At 36.5% G+C, this 20,982-nt stretch overlaps 1 protein-coding gene across 2 annotated transcripts in view; it reads left to right on the top strand.

The window, feature by feature from the left end:
- Positions 1–20,982, top strand: part of ADK (adenosine kinase) — a 272,718-nt gene that overhangs the window by 180,328 nt on the left and 71,408 nt on the right. For both annotated transcript variants that reach the window (XM_041405041.1, XM_041405042.1), the window contains exon 7: positions 14,116–14,286. In XM_041405041.1, the coding sequence (XP_041260975.1) occupies positions 14,116–14,286 (171 nt within the window). The remainder of the gene's footprint in view (positions 1–14,115; positions 14,287–20,982) is intronic.

Genomic DNA, 20,982 nt, shown 5'->3' with positions numbered 1-20,982 from the left:
TCTCCTGTCATCTGTATCCTTTTCTCAGCACAGAATCTGCATTGAATGGTTATGGTCGTAATTGTGGAAAATTGGTAATCATCAGTGGTGTTAAATATCTGAATTCTAAAATGTATCAGAGTCTTGAAATTGTTGAAAATTCTCCAAGGACTGTTATTAACAGTGAATATTCTAAAGTTACTTTGCTCCATGATTAGAGTGGTCAGAAATATGGCAGGTTACGTGAGACGTAATAAATTGTTGTGGAGAGCAAATTGCTAGAAAAGCAGGTTCACAGGAAGACTTCTGCAACTCCTGTGCATATGAATGCAGTTTGTCAGGAGTAAATAGGGTCAGAAGACACTTCAGAGATTTTTTATTACAAATATTCAGTAGTACTGCTGTGCTGCAAACCGTTCTCTGAAGTCTGCAGTTTCAGCAGCCTGAAGTATTATTACTCCAAGGTTATGGATATGTGTTAGGCTTAGACTTGAGTCCTGTTGGATTTACAAAGTTAAGTGCATAAGCTTCACAGGCCTGAGGCTCTCATTCAAGGGGAGCTCATGTAATTTCTCTGCTTCTAGACAAGGCCAGGCCTGCAGTTTCTAACAGTAATTACCTCTGGCTAAACCTAGCAGTTAGGTGATATAAGCATATTCTATCATTTATGTGTGTCAGTTGTAAGCTGGTAAGGTGTGGATGAATTCTTAACTCGTTCTAGTTCAGAGTGGATAAAATCAGTTGAGTGCTGGCGATAGAAGATTAGGACATTGTTTGGTATGAAGTGTCTAAAGTACTCATTTGGTGAAGCAAGAGCTTCAAACCTTAGCTAAGTCGTTATATCCAAAAGAAGTTCTTTCTATTGGAGCAGTTTGGTCTCTTTTGGTGCCTGGAAGGGAAGCTTCCCCTGCCTGGTGCCTGGAAGGGAAGTGTATCAAGAAATTCAGCTTCCAAACTCAAGTTCAGACAACATGAAATCCAGACCAGTGTCACTGTTGGTGCAGTAGTGATCACTAGTAAAAGCTGAAGTAAAGCCTATGCCAGCATGAAATTTATTCTCCTCTTTGCATTTCAGTTTGTGTCTCTGATGACTGATTTTAAAAAATTGTCTTTTTATAAAGTAGCATCCATGAAGAATAAGTAAATGGATCAGCAGAGTAAGGATCAAGTTTGCCTGCACAGGAGCCACTATCCTCCGATGAACAATTTTTCAATAAGTGTCGTTTGCAACTGTTATAAAAATCTGTCAGTGTCTGTTTCTGTTGCAGTGCTGGAAGCTCAGAGGTGAGGGAGTTCTACTGTAGAGCTGCAGGAAGAGCTGAATGTGCCTGCATGGTTCTTTCACCTGAGTGACAGGTCAGAAAGAATAGCTCTCCAGCCTTCCTGGTGGCTCTTTGCATATGGAAACAATAAACAAGCAATCCATCTCTTTGTGGATCTTCTTTAAATCATTGACCTGGACATGTAATATTTTATAAACCACTTCCAGTTAAATTTTTTTCCTTTGAGTTTCATGAAGATTTCCGTACTACAGAATTATGGAGCATAAAAGGAAAAGGAGTGAAAGGCAGTTTGTGCTTCAGATTAGTACAAATAAAGTGAACAAAGCCATCCATTGTGTTGCATTTGTGTCACTGTTGTTAGATATTAATTTGATAAGGACAGACTGTGTTAAAATGGGGACTGAAAAAAAATGTTGCAACTTTTTTTTTCCCTTGACTGCTCTATCATACATTATAATGTTTATTGTTGAGATTAAGTACTCTCTATTCAAGCAGTAACAAGTTTCATAGTGGAACAAAAGTAAGCAGCACTCATGAAATTCATTTTAACAAAAAGTATGAACAGAAAGATATGAAAACTATTGATTATGTTGTCTGTGGTGACATACAAACAAAATGATAACTGTTCACATCTATACAAGTGGAAGAATGGCAATGTCAGATTGTGCAGAGATTAACATAAGAATCTGACATCTTTGGTGAAAATTTATAATTACAATTGATGCTTTGGTAGAGATTGGAATGAGGGTGGAATCTTGTCAAATAATTTTTTCTGTTGTTCATGTCATTGCCAACTACTTAACCCTTTGATTATCAGTGATTATTGCTATAGGTAAATGTGACTGTTGTAATAAGTTTTTCGGTGATTTGTACCAGTTCTGAACATCTGTTTCAGAAGGAAACTTCTTAATTTTGTTCTGCGGAAGATGTCTGAAATAGTATCATATAAATACTGCTCTCCAGGGCAAAGTTTTGTAAAAATGGCTGATTTGTGTCTCAACTGCCTTTACTGAAGAAATTTAGAGCTCTAAACATCAGAAAATTGAAGAAATGTACAGAATTTATCTATGACTGCTGAACACTGATTTCAAGGCACCATCATCACTTCTCTTTCTTATGATCTACAGAAGTGTTTGATACCACTCTGCTAGCTTTGGTTTCTTACTAGATTCATGACTGGGCCGGACCAGAGATGTTGATGACGAGGCATCAACAGGGACAGGAGTAAAAAGGAAATCCTTCATTTCCATAGTTAGCTGTTTTGAAGAGAGAGCAAGCTCCAATAAGTACCAAATCATCTGACTTTTCTGTAAATTAAGGCATGTCATGGATACAGATGTATAAAAATATATCAGACATATTCCATGTTTGAAGAATGCATGCTGCATTTTACTTTGACATGGCCCAATAATTTTATTCCCTAAAATGAGGTTATTCTGTTACACAGTTTCAAAATGTTCTTGTTTGGCTTGTTAAAAAGTAGAAATTCTGTTTATCTGGCATAAGGAAGGGATTTAAACTCTCTGAACTAAGTAGGTGATTTTGAGAGATCCCAATTTCATTTTCTTATAAAAGCACTGAAACATGAGCTCAAATGCTGATTTTAAAAGGAGTGCTTTTTCATTTGTCTTAGCTATGTGCCTCAAATATGTCAAAGTTATTCAGTGATAGTCTAATCCAGAAATCATGGTTATAGTGTATAAATTAGCACACAAGTTAACACTGTTAAATACATTATGATAGCTTTAGTGTCTATTTTTCTTATTCTCTCTATTTTCAGGGCCACAAATTGAATGGGCAAAGATTCAAGCAAAGGGTAAAAAAGAACAGGGAACATTTTTTTCATAATTAATATTCTGATTAATATTCTGTAACAGAGCTCATTCCTGTTCAAAGGACTGTCTACATATAGGGTTGTAGGCATTATTAAGATCACATTGACTTCATAATTTGGAATTCAGAGATGCTCCATGTGAAGAGGAAGGGCTGCAGAAGAATCTCAAACTCTCAGGTGTTCTAATGCATCTACGTGGTTTGTTTGCAAAGTGCATTTTGTGGTGTTTGTTTCAGGGTAAAATAGCTAATTTCTGATTGTTAGAGGACCACCTGGGATGCTCCACTTTGAGATACTTTGGTAGATGATGATAGAACATCAGAGACTGTTTGTCCGCATGTGTTTTGTCCATACTTTTCAAATATGCACACATACAGTATATCATAGATGTACATATTTTTACAGTAATTTACATTGCAAGGGACCCCTAGAGCTTTGCTAGGGCAAATTTGAAGTTTTCAGTTGCTTTCTGTTCAGTCATTTTGAATACTTGCAAGCATGTTCTAATATTTGATCCCTGTCATGAAAATTCTTTTTCCATGTCAAATGTCTTTGAATACTGTAAAACTCACATGAGTTTCAAAAGCAGTTTGATTTAGATAATTTTAAATACCATTTTTAAGAACATGAACTCATATAAATCTCTTCTTTTTCCCTGTGCATTTCAACATTTCAAAAAGAAGCTGATTGAATTAAACCACACAAACTAATTTGGGCAAGAAGAGACATTGGTTCAGGTGATTTATAAAACTAGAATTGCCATGTTGGAAGTATTTACTTGAATGTAACCTTGTTTCCATAAAGTAAAAGTTTTGGATACTTAAATGAGTCCAAAGAAGTCACTTAATTACTAGTTAGCAGTGATTTTCTTAATTGCTAGTTGTATTCTGCACTGTTGCTTTTAATCTGTAAATTGATTTGGAACTATAAATTCTCATTTACATGGCAGTTTAAAAACCCATTTTTTGCCATACATTAAGAAATAGTGCCCATATGTTTCTGTTTCAGAAGAAGTGTGTAACACTGCACAGTATTTTTTAAATCAGTAGCACAAAATCCTACTATGAAAAATCACATTGTGTTGCATGTCTGGGCAGCCTCAGTCAGTGTTCCCGGAGCCCGCCCTGCCAGGCACAGGAGTGCTGCGAATGCAGCGTCTGAGATGGGCAGTGCTGTACAGGTACAGTCAGTTTGGTGCTAAACACAGCACAGCACCCACTGAAGGCACCTGGCTCCCACTGGGCTCACATTCCTGAAGGCTCAGAATTCTGGTCCCTGCCTGCCTTATACTTCCAAGGGGGTGTTGGCACACATTCTTGGGGAGCTCCCTGAGGTATTTGCTCCCTAAGTTTCAGGGGCTTCCTGTTCTCAGAATCATTTGACTTGTAATCTCACTGATGTTCTGCATCAAGAAAGGTTAGTTGTCTGTCATAGGCTGACCATCTAATCTGATCTTTTATTGATCCAAAACTTTTTAAAAAGTATTTCATTTTTAATTACATTGGAAAAAAAAAAAAAAAGTGTTGTCATATTCCATGTATCTGGAGGGTGATTTTCTCTGAAGGTGGGCAAATAATGTGATTGGAGTGGAGGCAGTTTCAGGTAGAGAAGCATGGAAAATATTCAGTAGAAAATTAAACTTACTTAGGGTACTCAAGTATCTTGAATAGCAGTGCAATGTGAAGCCCCTACTAAACTCTCTTACTCCCCCAATAATATGACATGACAAAAAATAATGTTTTTACAGTAAATAATGTCTTAGCAGGGAAGTTTACCCTGAGGTTATAAGATCTGAAAGTAAAAGACTTATTTTGTTCTCCCTGGTTACAGTAGTGGTCCTGCTATTAAAAGTAGATTTCTGAGGTATGAACTCATAAGTTCATTAGAAATAGAAACTTAATGTAAGTATTATTTGGCTCTAAAAAGCTAATAATTAAGAGTATTTCCCCCTCACCACTGGAATTTGAAGGAAGTACTTATTTAGGCTATAATAATTAATGCAAAACACATAGCTCATTGTATTCAAAATATTCTACAGCCAGTTATTATTACCCAAATTAATTTAAGTGAAGATATCTCTGTTTAGAGCTTAGCAACTGTCCACATAGCAACTATATTAATAATTATTAGAATTAGCATAGATCCTGACCCTCATTTACTTCAGAAACAAAGCCATGTAAGAATTTTGCTATAATGAAAATTAAAAGGCCAAGCAATAACATTAATGTTCTTTTAAATAATTAATTTTAATGTGTGGAAGTGTGAGCAATAAATGTTTTATTGTAAACCCTGATGTGGTAATTAATTCAAGTGATTAGGACCTAATTGCATGTTCATAGTAAATGTTATATTTGCTGGGAAAGATATTTTATTGGAACTGTGGTCAGAGGATAGAGTTGGGAGAAGAGTGATACTTGAAAGAAATATTTGATTCACTTTCTTGTGACTTGGTAAGCCAGAAATTGAAAAAAAAATCCTTTATTATTATTATGCCAATTGTATTTTTAGCTTCACTTTCTTGTTTGGTAAGCCAGAAATTGAAAAAAAAAAAATCCTTTATTATTATTACGCCAATTATATTTTTAGCTCTTCTGAGCTTTTTATTGCACTATGCACTTAATTCTATGCAATAGTGGTGCTTAAACATGAAAATAATATGTCAGCCCTTTAAAGTCAGCTAGGAAGTACCTTTGGGACTGGGAGAGTTATTTGTTTTATTAATCATTTACACCTTAATTTACAAATAATGGAAGTCCTACTATTTCATGAGGCTGGTAATTTCTTTAATGCAAAGAACAAGTCATCCTGTGATCAGTGTTGGTTTCAGGTGCCCTGGTTGTGCTTTGGAAAGCCCTATTGCACACCAAATGAATTCAGAAATCCACTGAAGCTTTGGAGCTGCTCCAGAATTTCACTAATATATTGATGGAATTTGGGTCCCTCTTTTTAAAAAAAAAATAATTTATTAGCATAGGTGGGTTTTTTTCCTTCTGCAAAGTTACTTATTTTAAATATACTGTGGACTTCTGTGGTTCCATATAGAGCTCAGTTTTGCCCATGGTGAGTCTGCCTTGTTTAAACAGACTCAGTTAAAGGATGAGTTAGCATTTGAATAGTGCTATAAGCTTCAGAAATCTTTTGACTTACCACTTGATCATTTCTTTTTTCCTCTTCATACCTACCATGCTACATATTTCTGATGATACGATCTTTATTAGTGAAATAATATGCTCTTTCTTTGGGGCTCTTGAAATATGTTCTAACGATGATGGTAATGACTTTGATTAATATTTAATCCCCATGCTGCTATGTTCTTATAAATTACAGGATCTCAAAGGTAGCTGGGGGAGGGAAGAAAGGTTTCTGCTGAAGTGTTACAGTATTAGAGTGCTTAGGGAGAAAGATACCTATATTTTATTACTTTCTATCTGCTTTCAGACCTGAATTGCAGTGAAAAATTTCGTACCATGACCACATTCTTGACAGGGAAATCTGTAAGATGGACTTATTGTCCAGGGCACTGGACTCATTCTCGTGTTTGTTCATGTTATGTAACTGTTGCATTCCTCTGCATCACCTGGGGATCATGAGAGGCCACAGGTATAGCAGTATATACCAGTATAGAGCAAGAGCTTGGTGAGACTTCTTTTTTTCCTTTTGACACCCAGTCAGTCAGTAGTGATTGTCTACTAATGTCAGTCATTGTTTCACTCTGAGTGTTTAACCTGTATTCATGAAACACACCATTGTGCTGATATAAGCACATTTAATTAATCATATACTCCTATTTGTTCTTCTCTTGTTCAAGGCTATTTTAATAAGCAAGAAATGGGCTTGTTTAAAGTATTTACTTAGAGAGCTTTCAAACTGAGGATTAACTGTCTAGAGAATTAGAAATTCTCTATGTATTTGTAGTTATATAGATTCTCTCAATTTACTAATATACTGTAAATATTATGTACACACCAAACTTGAATGAATTCAACATATGGTTGATGTTTACATAATTTATGAGATGCCACATTATATTAATGGAACTAACCATATACAAAAAAGCAAATGTTGCACTATCATCGAGGGCCTAGATTAACCATACCTTATTCTATGCTTCCTGAAGGGTTTATTTGCTGGGATGAGGATCCTGGGATTGTGCTCAAAATTTTCGCAATTAAGATTGAAAACCAGTCATCTCATTGTTCCAAACATCCTCAGTATTATTGATGCCAATTTGTAGACTTCTGGATATTGTTTAATTAAACAATAAAATGTATGTCCAAGTCTATTTTTGGTCTAAACACAACATTATCCTCATATTAATAATCAAATTAGACAAACCTAATGAAGAGTTATTTTAAAAGGATGAAAGGCGAAAGAATGGTTTCTCTCTTTAATCAGCAATTTAACAATTTTTTAAGATGCATGGTTTTCTCAGTAAGGATTAAATTGGTTTTCAATGAAAAAAAGTGTGGTAAAGTGGTTCTGGGACACTAGGAGGAATGAAGTGGCTTGCTCTTTATCATAGCTTGCTTGAGCTGCAGCTTATATTTTATTGATGGTAATACCCTATACTCTATAATACCTTTCAATACAAAATTTCAGTCATTTCAGTAATGTTAAGTAATTAAACCTCCCACTGGTTCTGCCAGTGGAGGTGCATTTATCATTATAACTATTTTGCAAGTAGGTAAACAGAGGCAAAAGAGGTTGAATTATTAATTGAAGTAATAAAATCTCTGGGCTCCTATCTCCCAGGTGATGTTGAGTACTTCCTCCAAAATGTTGTTAAAAATTCAGTATAATTAAATGTATACATCTCACTCCCTGAGTTTAATAAACTCATGTAAAACTATATACTGAATTTGAGAGAGCATATTTGAGAGGTGTTTTTGCTTTTTCACAGAGGGGCCAGCTTAAGGGAGCATTGTCAAACCAAATTCTTAAGCTTATTCTGACAAGATGAATTTAAATCTTAACTAACTTTGTACTTTTCAGGGAAATAGGGGAATTTTTTTTTTTTAATTTGGGATGACGTTTCTCTACACCAAAAGTATATTGCTGCTCTCTGGCACATGTGTTACGCCTCGTTGTTAAAGTTCACATCTACACTGTGAGTACACATCTCCTAAGTAAAGTCACACAATTATTTTGTCCTTAGCGTGGCTTAGAACAACCCCTGGAAAGTGCCAAATTTAAACATAGTAAACAATTGAAAAATATTTCCAAGCTGATTAAAATTAAAAATAGATTGATAATATATGCATAAAATAATTGTTTTCTTTAGCATGCAATGCCACATATTGAAGGTTTTCTGCTACTGATAGATACAAATATGGTAATAATGAGAGTTCACTTCAGCAACAAAGAAGCTGTTCAAGTCTGAAAGCAATCCTCTCCTTCTGACATGTTGGCACCATCATAGAGGAAAATGTCATGGTCAATATAAGCATGTTTACTGACAGTTAGGTTTTTTCCTATGTTCCTGAAAACTGTTTGAAACTTGGCTTTTATCAAAAACAGAAACACTGGCCACTCAGAATGATAAAACAATAGTTTATGGCTTAGTCATTTTCCAGTTATAAAGCAATACTTTCATAAAAATAAACAAGGCATACAGGAACAAGCCAAAACAATTACTCAGAGAAATTGTTGCATTCTTGCTGTCCTTGCTTCCTGATTTAAAACAACTGTCTCCAGTAGGAACTGGACAACAAGCAGTAGTTTTTTTTTTCATTAAGTAACTGCTTGCTGATCACTGAGATAAGATTTATCACTGAGATAAAATACAGTTCAAAAATGCAATTGATACTAGGTCTAGGTACTTTCCAAATTTCTAAATTGCCTTTTACAGGAAGAACAGGTACATAGATTAAAATAACATTATATGTATTTCACTAATTTACAGACCGAACATTTCCCAAGTGGATAGTTACAGAGAGCTTTTGTCCTTTCTAGAGAAAGGAAAATGCTACTTTAAAGCCACAAGAACTTTTATTAGTAAAGGTCATGTTGATTATTTAATTTGTAGGGGTTTGTTAATTATTTCTGAAGGGTTTTTCCCCATACTGTGAGTATTTTATTATCTGCATCATCATGACTATTCTGTTGTAGCTCAGTAAAGAAAATAATTTAACAATAATTTGAAGCAGGAACAGAATACAAGTATAAGTGCTCAAAACTGAGAGATCAGAGAGGTAAGGGGTCAATAAATCTGCTAACTTGACAGTCTTGCACATTCCAAGTAATGTGCTCAGATGTTTCAATGTTAAAGGCAGTTTTTAAACTGCTCCCTGCTCTTTTAAGCTCACATAACTGCTAAGACAGATGAGGAGTTTTTGCTCTGTCATTCCAAGAAGATTCCTTCTGATTCCTGTTCTGAGGGAAGATGATTTCATTGCCATGTCTCACAGTGGGTGGTACATGGGCTGCACCCCATCTGTGCTCAGACAGTTCAGAGGCTGGAAAACAAAAGTCGCTCAGACTCTTCTGATTGTAAGAGCACCTGGAAGCCTTGTGGAGGTTCTTTGGTCTGGAGCAGTTACCTGGTGGTTCATTTTCCAGCTCAGGAACTGCCGTGTGTTCGGCCTCACTCTTTCCAAACCCTGGAATTTTTGCTAGACTGCAGCAGCTGAGACTGATGGCAGAGCAGAGCTGAGGGATGCCTCTTCTGCCCAAGTGTGTGGCTTCAAGCTCTCTTTGTGTGCAGAATACAGGAAACTTAACCAGGTCCAAAAGCTCTGACTTGGTTGTGTCTGTCATATAATGGAGCGAGTTTTTCTGGCACCTCAGCTCTCTCACTGGAACTGCCAGCACATTTGAAGTTAGATGATTTCTGTAGGGCTTTACTGAATTGTGGTATTTATCAGGACTGTCACTACATAACTGTCAAGCTTTCTGTGTGTCTGAAAAATTCCACCCTTTAGATGGATGGGACTGTGATGTCATCATAATTGTATTTTTATGTAAATGCTTGCTATAAAATAATTTTGGATTAAATGATGTGTTCCTTTCCTGTTGGCAGAATATAATTTGTCTTAAATGGCAGCAGACTGTTGTATCTATTTTCCTGAAAGTTAAATATTTTGATTCACACTTATGATTTATTGATTTTACATTGTTACCAAATGGCATTCCCAAATCAGCTCAGAATACCATGGTTCAAAATCCTGTCATTCATATGATAAAGTTGTTTTCATGTAATCTACTCTGCAAATGGGAGTGGCAAGGAAAGTGGAAGAGCTAGAAAGAAAGAAATGCATTTACAGGTAGTAAGTTAGAAAGAAATCTCAGTTTTTATTATCTCTGTATGTTTTTGAGGCAGTATTGCTTCTTTACTACTAAGCAGTAATAAATCCCAAATTGCAATGCTGTTTGTTATCGTCTTGCCCTGCATTTGTTTGGAAATACTCACTCAGAAAAAAAAAAACCTTGATCCCGATTGTGGAAACATTCCATGTGCATAATCCAGATGAATTTGTGTGCATGAATGCAGTGTAAGGCAAGGCCTCTCAGCTTGGGCAGTGCACCTTATACAGAATTGAATTCACCAAAGCCAGACTTGTGCTGGTTTCATGAGGTCACCTCTTCAACATTCTCTGTTTCAGTGTTGCTGACACTTTTGACACCCTTAATTTGCTGCCTTCACAGCTTCTATGGCTGGTGCTGTGAGAGCTTAGTGTAGGTCAGAAGAAACCTTTTGGGTCTGTGTGTGTGATGAAAATGAGAGAGGTGGCTTACAAGACAAATTAGTGATGTGTAAACTTACCAAATCCTTCTGGTAATGCCAGTGTCTACAAAGAAAAAAGACATGAATGTGGAAGACTATCAAATATTCACAGTACCCTGGCATATCTTATGAGATGCATCAAAGAATTCCTGAATATTGTAGGAGTGAGATTAATGTGATATTCTCTATTGACTTTGTCCTCTGCTGTTGTATGCACCTTACTGAATTTTAAAAGCTCTTAAGTTACAAACAAGTGACTGTATCTCCCATAGCCATGTGTCTGCAATACGTTAATCTATTTTTCTTATTTCTTCCTTTTTATATCTTTTTATCCCACAACAAAAATTGAAGTTTTTCCCCACCAAAGGACTTTACTTAAATAAAAGGGCTGCTTACAATGCATAAGAATGGTATGGCTTTGTGCATGTGTACATGCAAACATGCATATGCATAATTCAACCTACCATCCTATTTTCCTGGTCTGTATTTTGGTTCAGCCTTGCTCTCTGGCTTGTGGTGCAATGGTACCTTCCTCCTGGCATAGAAAAGACGCTCATTACATTTTGAGCAGCAGAAAATAGCACATCATGAAGCAGTAGCATCTGGTATACTCTTATCAGCGCATGCCAAAGGAATGCTGTGTGCTGCTAATATATCTGATAGCCTTTAATGTTTTATAGGTTTTCTTAGTGTACAATATTCCTGCCTTTCACTTCCTGTGACTGCCCAGTTGTCACATGTCCTTCTATCACGGAATCATCAAGGTTGGAAGAGACCTTTGAGATCATCGAATCCAGCCCAGCACTACCACTGTAACCCCTGAACCACTAAATCACATCACCCAGCACCAGATCCTGATGCCTCTTAAACACCTCCAGGGATAGTTACTTCCCTACATCCCTGGGCAACCTATTCCAATGCCTGACCACCCTAACAATGAAAAAAACCCTTCTAATATCTGACCTGAGTCTCCTCTGTCTCAGCTTTAGGCCATTTCCTCTTGTCCTCTGTAGGCAGAGCAGAAGAGAGCAGGCCGCACTTCGCTGCAGCCTCATTTCAGGCAGCTGTGGAGAGACATGAGGTCCCCCCTTGGGCCCGCTCTTGAGACTAAACAGTCCCAGGTCCACTCGTCCTGTCAGACGAGTTTTCTAGGTGTTTCTTGGGCCTGGTTGCCCTTCTCTGGACAGGCTCTGGCACCTCAATGCCCCTTCTGAAGTGAGGGGCCCAGAACTGAAAGCAGTACTCACCCCTCCTTCACAAAGGTAGATACATACACGGTAATTTCATTTTTCTATGTAATGTACATTTTCCAGGCTGTTGGAATTTCTGTTTGTTAACTGTCTCATCCTTTGATTAGAGGTATTTTCCTCATAGTTTTTTAGGTATCTTTGGGTTTTGCTGGTAAATAGGACCCCAAAACTCTCTGTAGTAGCCTGAGGTATGTGGGTACAGAATATCTTCAGAGGAGTCTCTTAACTTTCTTGTTGGTGGGAATAGAATGTCCTGCTGGTGAAATACAAAGTCTTTTATACCAGTGATACAGGACACACTTATTCTCCCACTCAAAGCTAATGTTGGCTGACAGTTAATTGTTAGAGTAGGTAAGAGTAGTTGCTTAGGCATTCCTTTGAATCCATCTGTCTGGACCAAAAGCAGTGGCAGCTGCAAGAGCCTGCAGGCTGTTTCTAAGGAAGTCACAGAGCAACTTTGCTCTGAATCCCAGTTAGATATAAGAAAACCTGGGGGTTTTAGGGGAATTCATTCCTGTACACAATTGTAGTATGCTGCAGTAGGGCGGCCTGTGGCTTCTCTGGTTGTAATTTAAGCTTAGGAAGCTGGGTTACTGTAACTACACTGGCCATAGCTGCATAGAATTCCTCTAAAAGTAGAGACAAAGTCAGTTTAAATACCTGAAGGGGGGGGGGGGGGGGGGGTTGAATTAGGTTTCTTTAAATCAATATCTGTTCAGATCAAATTCTATTTTCTACCTACTTTCTTAATTCCATTATGTGGATTGTACTGCTACAATTTTGTTTTGCAAAAAAATGTTATACTTGGAAAAGAGTTGTCATACACAGAACTCTTAATTTCTAGATGTTTTAATGTCAAACAGTTATTTAAAAAGATATAAACAAAACCATGGAAGAATGCAATTAAATGGCAGAAGTGATTTTTAAGAAACCCAGAAGACAGAGCAATACCCTTTGAGATTTCCTGGCCTTTACTTTGCAGGATCTGAAAAGCAAACTCTCCTATCTGTATCTCAGCACTTTTATGATGCCTTTACAAGGAAAATGGAGTTGGATGCAGGCCTGAGTTAGATCTCATGGGGATAGTGTTCTGTACCTTAAATTACAATCAGATGTATTTTACTTCAGATGAAGTTTTCAGCCTAAAATTGGTAAGAAGCCTAATTATTTGACCAGGTTACTATTTATGTAGACCACTGGAGAGCAATCTGTCATTTATCCAGAGCTGGCAACACACCACCCTTGAAAGATTTTTATTTTGTGTTTGGAACAGTTTTTTTAAAAATCCATCTCTCTGTTCATTACATAAAAAACTAAAATATTGGTAGAGATTGCTATGGAGATTAGAAGTTATAGAAACTGTTCATTTTAATTCTTCTGAATGTAAAATTAGCAAAGAAGCCTGGATGTGTACAGGCTTCCAGTTCTTCAGAGTACTAACTAGCTCCACAGCATGCATAGGATTCTTGTGCCCTTTGGACTTTGACTGTCAACTAGCAAATCGTGCCCAGATTTTGAAATCAGTCATGTTTTTTTTAGACTGGAGAGTGTGGAGTAAGGAGAAATAAATAGATGTACTCTCAAAGTAGTCTTTAATCTATAGACTTATTTTTTCTAGTGATTAGAATGCTTAAAATGATCTGGTAACTGAAGTTTGCAGGATGAAAATACAGCTATTCTGTGATTCAAAGGCATAATCATATGGATGAAAACTGGAAAATAAGACTGTGTCACTATTACAACTTTTGAAGTGTCATGGTGGTGATATAGATAGGACTGAGATGGTGTTTTATTTGTCAGACCCTCCTCAAAGTTGTTTCTCACTGTGCCTTGGACATTATCTCTGGTCTTAAATTTAATACTTTCTGCTCATGCTTGAAAATTGCTGTTATTTACTGAGTTTGGAGAACAGTTAGTGTAATAAGTTTTTATCTGTGCACGTGTATGACAAACGTGGGTTGGGAGAGATTTTACAGAAATAGCATGCTTCATGTGGTACCTAATATAAAATTAGTAACGTACACTGATTTGTTTTGATGCTTGCAGGGATTCTTCCTGACAGTGTCACCAGAAGCAGTATTAAAAGTGGCTGCTCAGGCTTCTGCCAACAACAAGATCTTCAGCTTGAATCTTTCTGCACCATTTATAAGCCAGTTCTACAAAGAGCCAATGATGAAAGTCATGCCTTATGTGGATGTCCTTTTTGGAAATGAAACGGTGAGTCTCTGTCTCTTGCACTTAGAGCTTTGTGTTCCGCAGGACATAGCCTCAATCTGGGCCAGAGGAGGTTCAGGTTGGATACCAGGAAGAATTTCTTCACTGAAAGGGTTGGCAGGCATTGGAACAAACTGCCCAGGGAGGTGGTGGAGTCAGCATCCCTGGAGGTGTTCAGGAAAAGACTGGATGTGGCACTTTTCTCTATCTGTGGCAGATTCAGTTGATGGGGTAATGGTCTGTCAAAGGTTAAACTTGATTGTGTTGAAGGTCTTTTCCAACCTTGAGGATTCTGTAATTCATGGTCCTTCTTTTTTTATAGAGGGAATCTGACCATGTGAGGTGTCACTAGAAAGTTAAACCTGTGGTCACAGGACTGGATATTTCAGTAGATGCCAAAGATGTCACTTGACCCATTAGAGGTTTACAACTTGCTCATTCTAGGAAACACCTAACACATTGGTGCTTTGTAATAGCTGTCCATGTGCATAATGTCCTCATCCTGAATTTAACTCTGCTGCAAGAAAACATATGAAGGGCTGCCACCGAGCTCCTGTAACTTGATTCCTTATCCATAGTGCTGCTATTAACAGCATTTTCTCTGGTGAAGATGACTCTTTGGGGAGAAGTGGGAGGAGAAAACTAAGAAATAGAGTTGATTTAAAAGGTTCTCATTGATTATACGGTGGATGGACTGGCAGCCCATCAGAGGAAGGCTTATCTTTGCTGTGTAAGTTGGCAAACAGATTGCATTAAATTCTGCCTGGAAGTACATGTTAATAGACCAAATTAATTCAGATTTCCCTCATAATTTTTGATTTTTCGTCACTTTAGAAAATGTTCTTAAATATTTATTAGTTTTCTCAGCAGGAAAAGATTGAAAAAAGCCTTGAAATGTGTGACACACCTAAATGAAATGTGGGTTTGTCACTCAAGATAACTACAGGAGTACAGGAAAATGATGGCAAAGCAACTTACTCCTGTGAGTAGTTATTCCTGACTGCAACAAAGGGACTTGCACCAACACAAGTCAGTCTTTAAACTATTGTCCACATGTCCATAAAGGGGCTAGCATTGTTATAGATACTTAAATATCTTATAGATATAGATAGGACTTTAAAAAATTAAAATACTTACTTTTAAAGCAAAGAAAATTGCAATATTTTTGAATGCATGGGCTAAAGGAAACCCTTTTAACTAAAGTTAACTGTACAGAAAAAGTATTTTCCAGGCATGTTCTTGCTAATTTCAACTGTTGCCTTTGTACATCTTTCTTGATACAGTCCTCACAAAGATGGTATTGAGTATTTTTATTAAATAGCAGTGTAATCTAAACACAAAATCCTGTCAGACTTCACAGATTATGTAATACCAAGTCTAGATAATTTTAGAGTGGAAGAGTGTCACAGAAATTTCTGGGATTAAAACTTGAGGATCTTTTATATAAACATTGCTACACTCACCTATTAGGATAATTCAGATCATAGTGGTTCATTAGGTGCTATTTTTCATAGTTTGTTGCTTTTTGTGCATTTGTGTATTTTATAAGCAGAAGCCCATGATACTGGTGATACTCCCATTTCAGAAATTTTATTCAGACTACGTTATTTTCCTCTGTCATTTCAGTTTGTTACAGTATTATTCACCTGCTGTCAAAAATATTGTGTTTGTTGTGTTTGCTAAAGTTGAAAGACTCCCTGCATTTTATGTATATAATTTCTGAAGCATTTTGATGTGTTTCAGGATAAAAGATTATTATTTAAACTTAGGTGATCATCCTTAAACTTGGCAGTGCAATATATATATAAATACTTCAGACTAGCAGCATCTTTGTTGCTTACACTAGTCATGAAACCCTGGTCACTTTTTAGTCTCAGAGTCCTGCTGGCTGTTGCTGCTTTGGAGTTGTTGAAATGCTGCTTGAAGTGGTTTATTGTCTTGCCTTTCTGTGTGACTTGAAACCATGCTCTTGGCATGGTGTACTTCTAGTTTTAAGTAGCTTCTGTGTCTTCTCAGTGTCAGTATTTCTGCTCTCTACCTATGGTTTTTGATAAAGAGTAGTTGCAAAACTCAAAAGCTCAAAACTCAAAGCTCTGACATGTTCTGCCTTTGTAGCTTCCACCCTTGGTTTTTGTGCTTTTTCTTTCCTCCCATATGAATTTCAGCTAAAAACACATTCAGGATAATTTTTTTCGGTGTTTGTGTATACCTTGAGGGGCCACGAACCACTTGAGCTAGACAACACCAAGTTTTTGTCCATTTGGTGTGATTTCCTTTTACTTTATGCTACATCTTCCGTCAGCTTAAGTGCATAAGTTAACAAATAAGCAAAGCATACTAAGTTGTGTGGTTGTTACTTCATTAGTACAAACAATACTCTTAGACACAATTTTATTCTTCCCTATATTTATCTTCACATTATAGTCCAATAAAATTCTCATGTTAAGCACTGAGCTGTTTTTTTTTTTGAATAATATGAAAACATCCAAGTGCAGCAAAATTCCAAATTGCTGCTGTTCCTAAACTAAAAACAATTGGCAAAGTGATTTTAAATTACATCTTCTACTTAAAAATTTACATCTGAATGGAGATTGGTTATTTCAAGTTTCAGCCAGATGGTAATTAAAATGGGCAAGTTATAAACCTCTCAGAATAAATATTCTAGTTTTGAATGTAAATGCCAGCATACCCTTAAATGCAGTTTAGACACTGAATGCTGTGGTAACAGCTCAGTATATGTATCAATTTCAGCATTATTTCAGTGACCACTGGTGTTTTGACAATTTATTTAAATCCCATTTGTAACCTACCTAAACATCTTTTCTTGAATTTTTTGTATTTATTAACAATACTTCATATAACAAATTTAGTACAGAACATTCAGGAAAGGAATAATTATATGGTCATTGCAGTAACCAAGTAGAGCCATTGTGCAGTCATTATCTAGCAATACATGACTGAAGAACTTGATTATTGTCATTGCTTTTAATTTTTATTAAATTAAGGTTTTTTAAATAGTGTCATTTTGCAAATGGTTCTTAGCAGTAATACCTTCCAAGCTACCATAATCACTGGATAATTAACCTGCCAGGATTAAGCACACTCTACTTTGCCTCAGGATGCTTAACTCTCAAATAAGGTCAATTATCTCCTGATGATAACTGCTTTGTCACAAGTTGCTGCTTAATTCGGCTGTAAAAGCTCACCTTAGAATACATATTTTACAACTCAGAGTAACTTCCAGTAACACGCTGGTCAAAAGAGTGAAAGTTTTGAAAGCAACATCTTTACACAGCGTTGTAGAAAGTTTCCTACACAGCAATTATTCTCGGCAAGTAAAGGAGACTAAATTTGTATGTATCACTTTCCATTTTCCTGGTTAGGGCTAAATGGTGATTTATATTAAATACCTGACCCACCAAAGTCCGTAATGGACACAGGAATCTGAATTAAATTTCCAGTCACCCCAAAAGATGTGAGTTGCAATCGCATCTCCTCAGGGAAGGAACGTCCTTGGGGGAACAGTCTGTATATTTTTGCATGTGCACCTGGAGAGCAGTTTCTTCAGGATTTAAGGCTTTCACATGATTGATCTTTGCATCTGGCACCAGTTCGTGACTCAAAGGAATATTTGTTGATGTGGTAAAGACCTTCTGGGTTCTCTTGCTATGTGTAGGCAGGACATCACTGAAAAATTTTAAAATTTAGAAACTTTGGAGTTATAGACATGTTGAGCTTTTCATCTGGTGCTTTACAACAAAAACAATAAACCAATGATTAACTTGTGGTATTCAGTGTACTGCGATCTGTAGAGGTTGAGGAGGTATGTAAAAGAGAAATTGTGAATTTTTTTTGAAATACAAAATAATAAAGAAAACTAAGATAAAAATTATTCTTTAAAAATTGATCCTCCTTGTCTCTAGTGTAAAGAGCTGTTACTTCTAAACACCCAGTCTCTGAACAAATTAATTACAGGATTATAAGCTGAAGTTTTACAAAGAGCATCTGTGAGCCCATTGGGAAATTGCTGCTCGTGTGACAGCAAATGTGCTGAAAAGAAAGCAGGTTGTGTACAAGACTTGTACATTTTAAGAAGCAATGACAATAGCTTGAGTGGTGGTTCTAGAGTTAGAAATCCTGAGCTTTAGAGAGATGAATGCCTTTGGAATAAGATAGCAAATGGGTCTTGTCATCATTTCCTCTTCACAATTATACTGGAATGGTACATTGTGCCTCCTTTGTTTAAAACATTTTCAATTGAGGTATCAAATACTAACAGAAACATCCCTACAAATGTAGGTGGCTTGGACAGCAACCTTTAATACCCCTTTTAAGTCCTTATAAAGGCAAGTCTCTTCAATTACATGGAGAATTCTCTTCAATGGTGATAAAAACCAGTAAATATAAAACCGAGGGGTTGGTGGGATTTTGGTGAGATTAACGAACTCCTTATTTTGAACTTGCAGGCAGTCTGTAGATTTGTGCTTGTTTTAGCTGAGGGAGGGAATGGAAATACTAGTAAGTTTTTTTGCATAAACTGTGTTCAACACACTAGGATTTACACCTAAATGGCAGTTTCCAAACAAATTTGTCTATTCTCTTGCTGTAAACTCTCACTCCACATAATTTGATATATTGCATTAAGATATGACACTGAGAACAACCTTCAGTTCCACCTGCAAATTTCCTCTGCTGCATTATCACCTGGGATCAGATTGATACCTGCAGGCTTAGGAATCTGCCCACAGCCCAGGAAAATCTTGAATGAGACGTAATCATTTTTGTAAGATAAATGAGCTTCATGGTGATTCTCTTCAAACTAGTGTGCATTCATAAGGGCATAACTGATTTGATTTGAATTGACACAGTGCAATTCCTACTGTTTCTAGACCTAGCACATAGCTTTCCACAACCACAAGTGTCCTTTTATACTGGTGAGCTGTCTGACTTTGAGGAAACAATTAAAAGTAGGAGTCAGGAGAAAATCAGATGGCAGATGTAATTTGGTGTAGGGAAGAAGGGAAATACAGGGAAATATTTACTTTCAATAAATAATGAGAGACCAACATTTCAGTCTGTTCTTCAGTATCAGATGGGACTAAGAAGTGAGGAACATAGCAAAGAATTGCTGGTCATGCCATAAATATCTCTGAGTTGATGTTTCTGTTTGAAGTATTTTCAAGTAAGCATTTATAATTATTATTGAAAGGCAAATAATAGATGGTGTTTGAAACAGAGTATCTTGAAGAGGCTCATTTTAGTACTACTGACTTGCATGTATGTTATATAAAGAGCCCTTAAGAAACATTTTCTTCTTGTCTTACTGGACCTGGACTATATTAAGAGGTTGTTTTCAGTCACTGGTTGCTAGCAAGTGATCGTCCTTAAGAGTTCAGCCTTTACCTTCTACATCTCTGTTCACTTGGAATTAAATTTTCAGAAACAGTAATCCTCTTAAATGACATTAAGTTGGGTGTTAGTGTTTTGCATTTCAGTTTATATACTAATATTTTATTTTTCATTGTGCTTTCAATTCTCAGAAACTTGGCCCACAGGTGAGGGTAATTATCATCAGTTCCTTGGCTGGGTGAGAGACTGAGGTTTGCACAGTTCCCTACAGGGAGTCTGTGGTTCAGTTAAAAATCGTAGTCAGATATTCTGACCCAGTTTATTAAATACACATGGGAAAAAATTTCGTAAGGAGACATCTCATCTTCCCTTCTATTTTAACAGGTAGAGGTTGTTAAGGTCAGCTGCTGCTGGTGTTTCCTTTTCCAAACTGCAGTAAACAGATAGTATTTCTTTTTGTAAATCTTACACTTAAGATTTCTGCAAATCTTAAGGAGGGAGCCTGGGAATTAAAAATTGTAATTTTGGATGAAGGAAAAATAAATACTATTTTATTTGATGTCTTTGTAGAATTTTTATGCCCTTTTCCTGTGATAGATGTGTTTTCAATTACAGGACAGCTATGGTGTTGTAATATTGCTCCTTAATTCATGGAATTAACTTTCTCAGTAGTGAAATATCTAATAAATTGTGGCCATCTGAAAAGTGAGAGGGTCTCTAGCACAGGGGAGGTTGATAATGTCAGTGGTGTGTTGTAAAGATGTGCTGTGGGAAGGATGCTGAAACAGCCCAAGGCTATTTCAGCTGCAGACACTGAATCTGCTGCTTCTTCTCTCCTCTTTTTTTTTCCCTCCCATGTGAACTGCAGTGGCTCTCTGAGATAAAATGCTTTTAAATCATTTCCCAACCTTGCAGCCGTTTTTGATAAAAGGCCTGTTATCTGAAATGATATGAATCACTGTGGAGTTAACCATACCTTTTACAACAACATATTTTGTTGTGATTCATTCTGTCTCAATTAATCATCTTATTTATCTATATTGTCTCAGCTGCTGCACTGAAATTCATGAGTAATAAGCAAGTAATTATTTTAGTATAGTTTACCTAGTACATCATTAATGAAAGGAAAATTGAGAGCCAAGTATTTAAATTTATATTTAGTGCTGCTTTCAGCTAATGTCTAGCTATTTAAGCAATTTAGGAAGCCTATCTCGAAAAATGTCTTTCTTGTTTCCTGTTATGGGAAACAAGCAGGTATTTAGAAGCAAAGCTTATACTTTCCAACAGACTTCATTTCTTAAAGCTAAAAATATTTTCTGGTAGTCTCTCTGAATGCTTAGGAATATTTAT

This window comes from Onychostruthus taczanowskii, unplaced genomic scaffold (assembly GCF_017590055.1).
Source record: "Onychostruthus taczanowskii isolate IOZ18803 unplaced genomic scaffold, ASM1759005v1 scaffold22, whole genome shotgun sequence".
Lineage (NCBI taxonomy): Eukaryota > Metazoa > Chordata > Aves > Passeriformes > Passeridae > Onychostruthus > Onychostruthus taczanowskii.
Note: the sequence above shows the minus strand (reverse complement) of the source record. Positions and strands in the feature narration are given on the sequence as shown.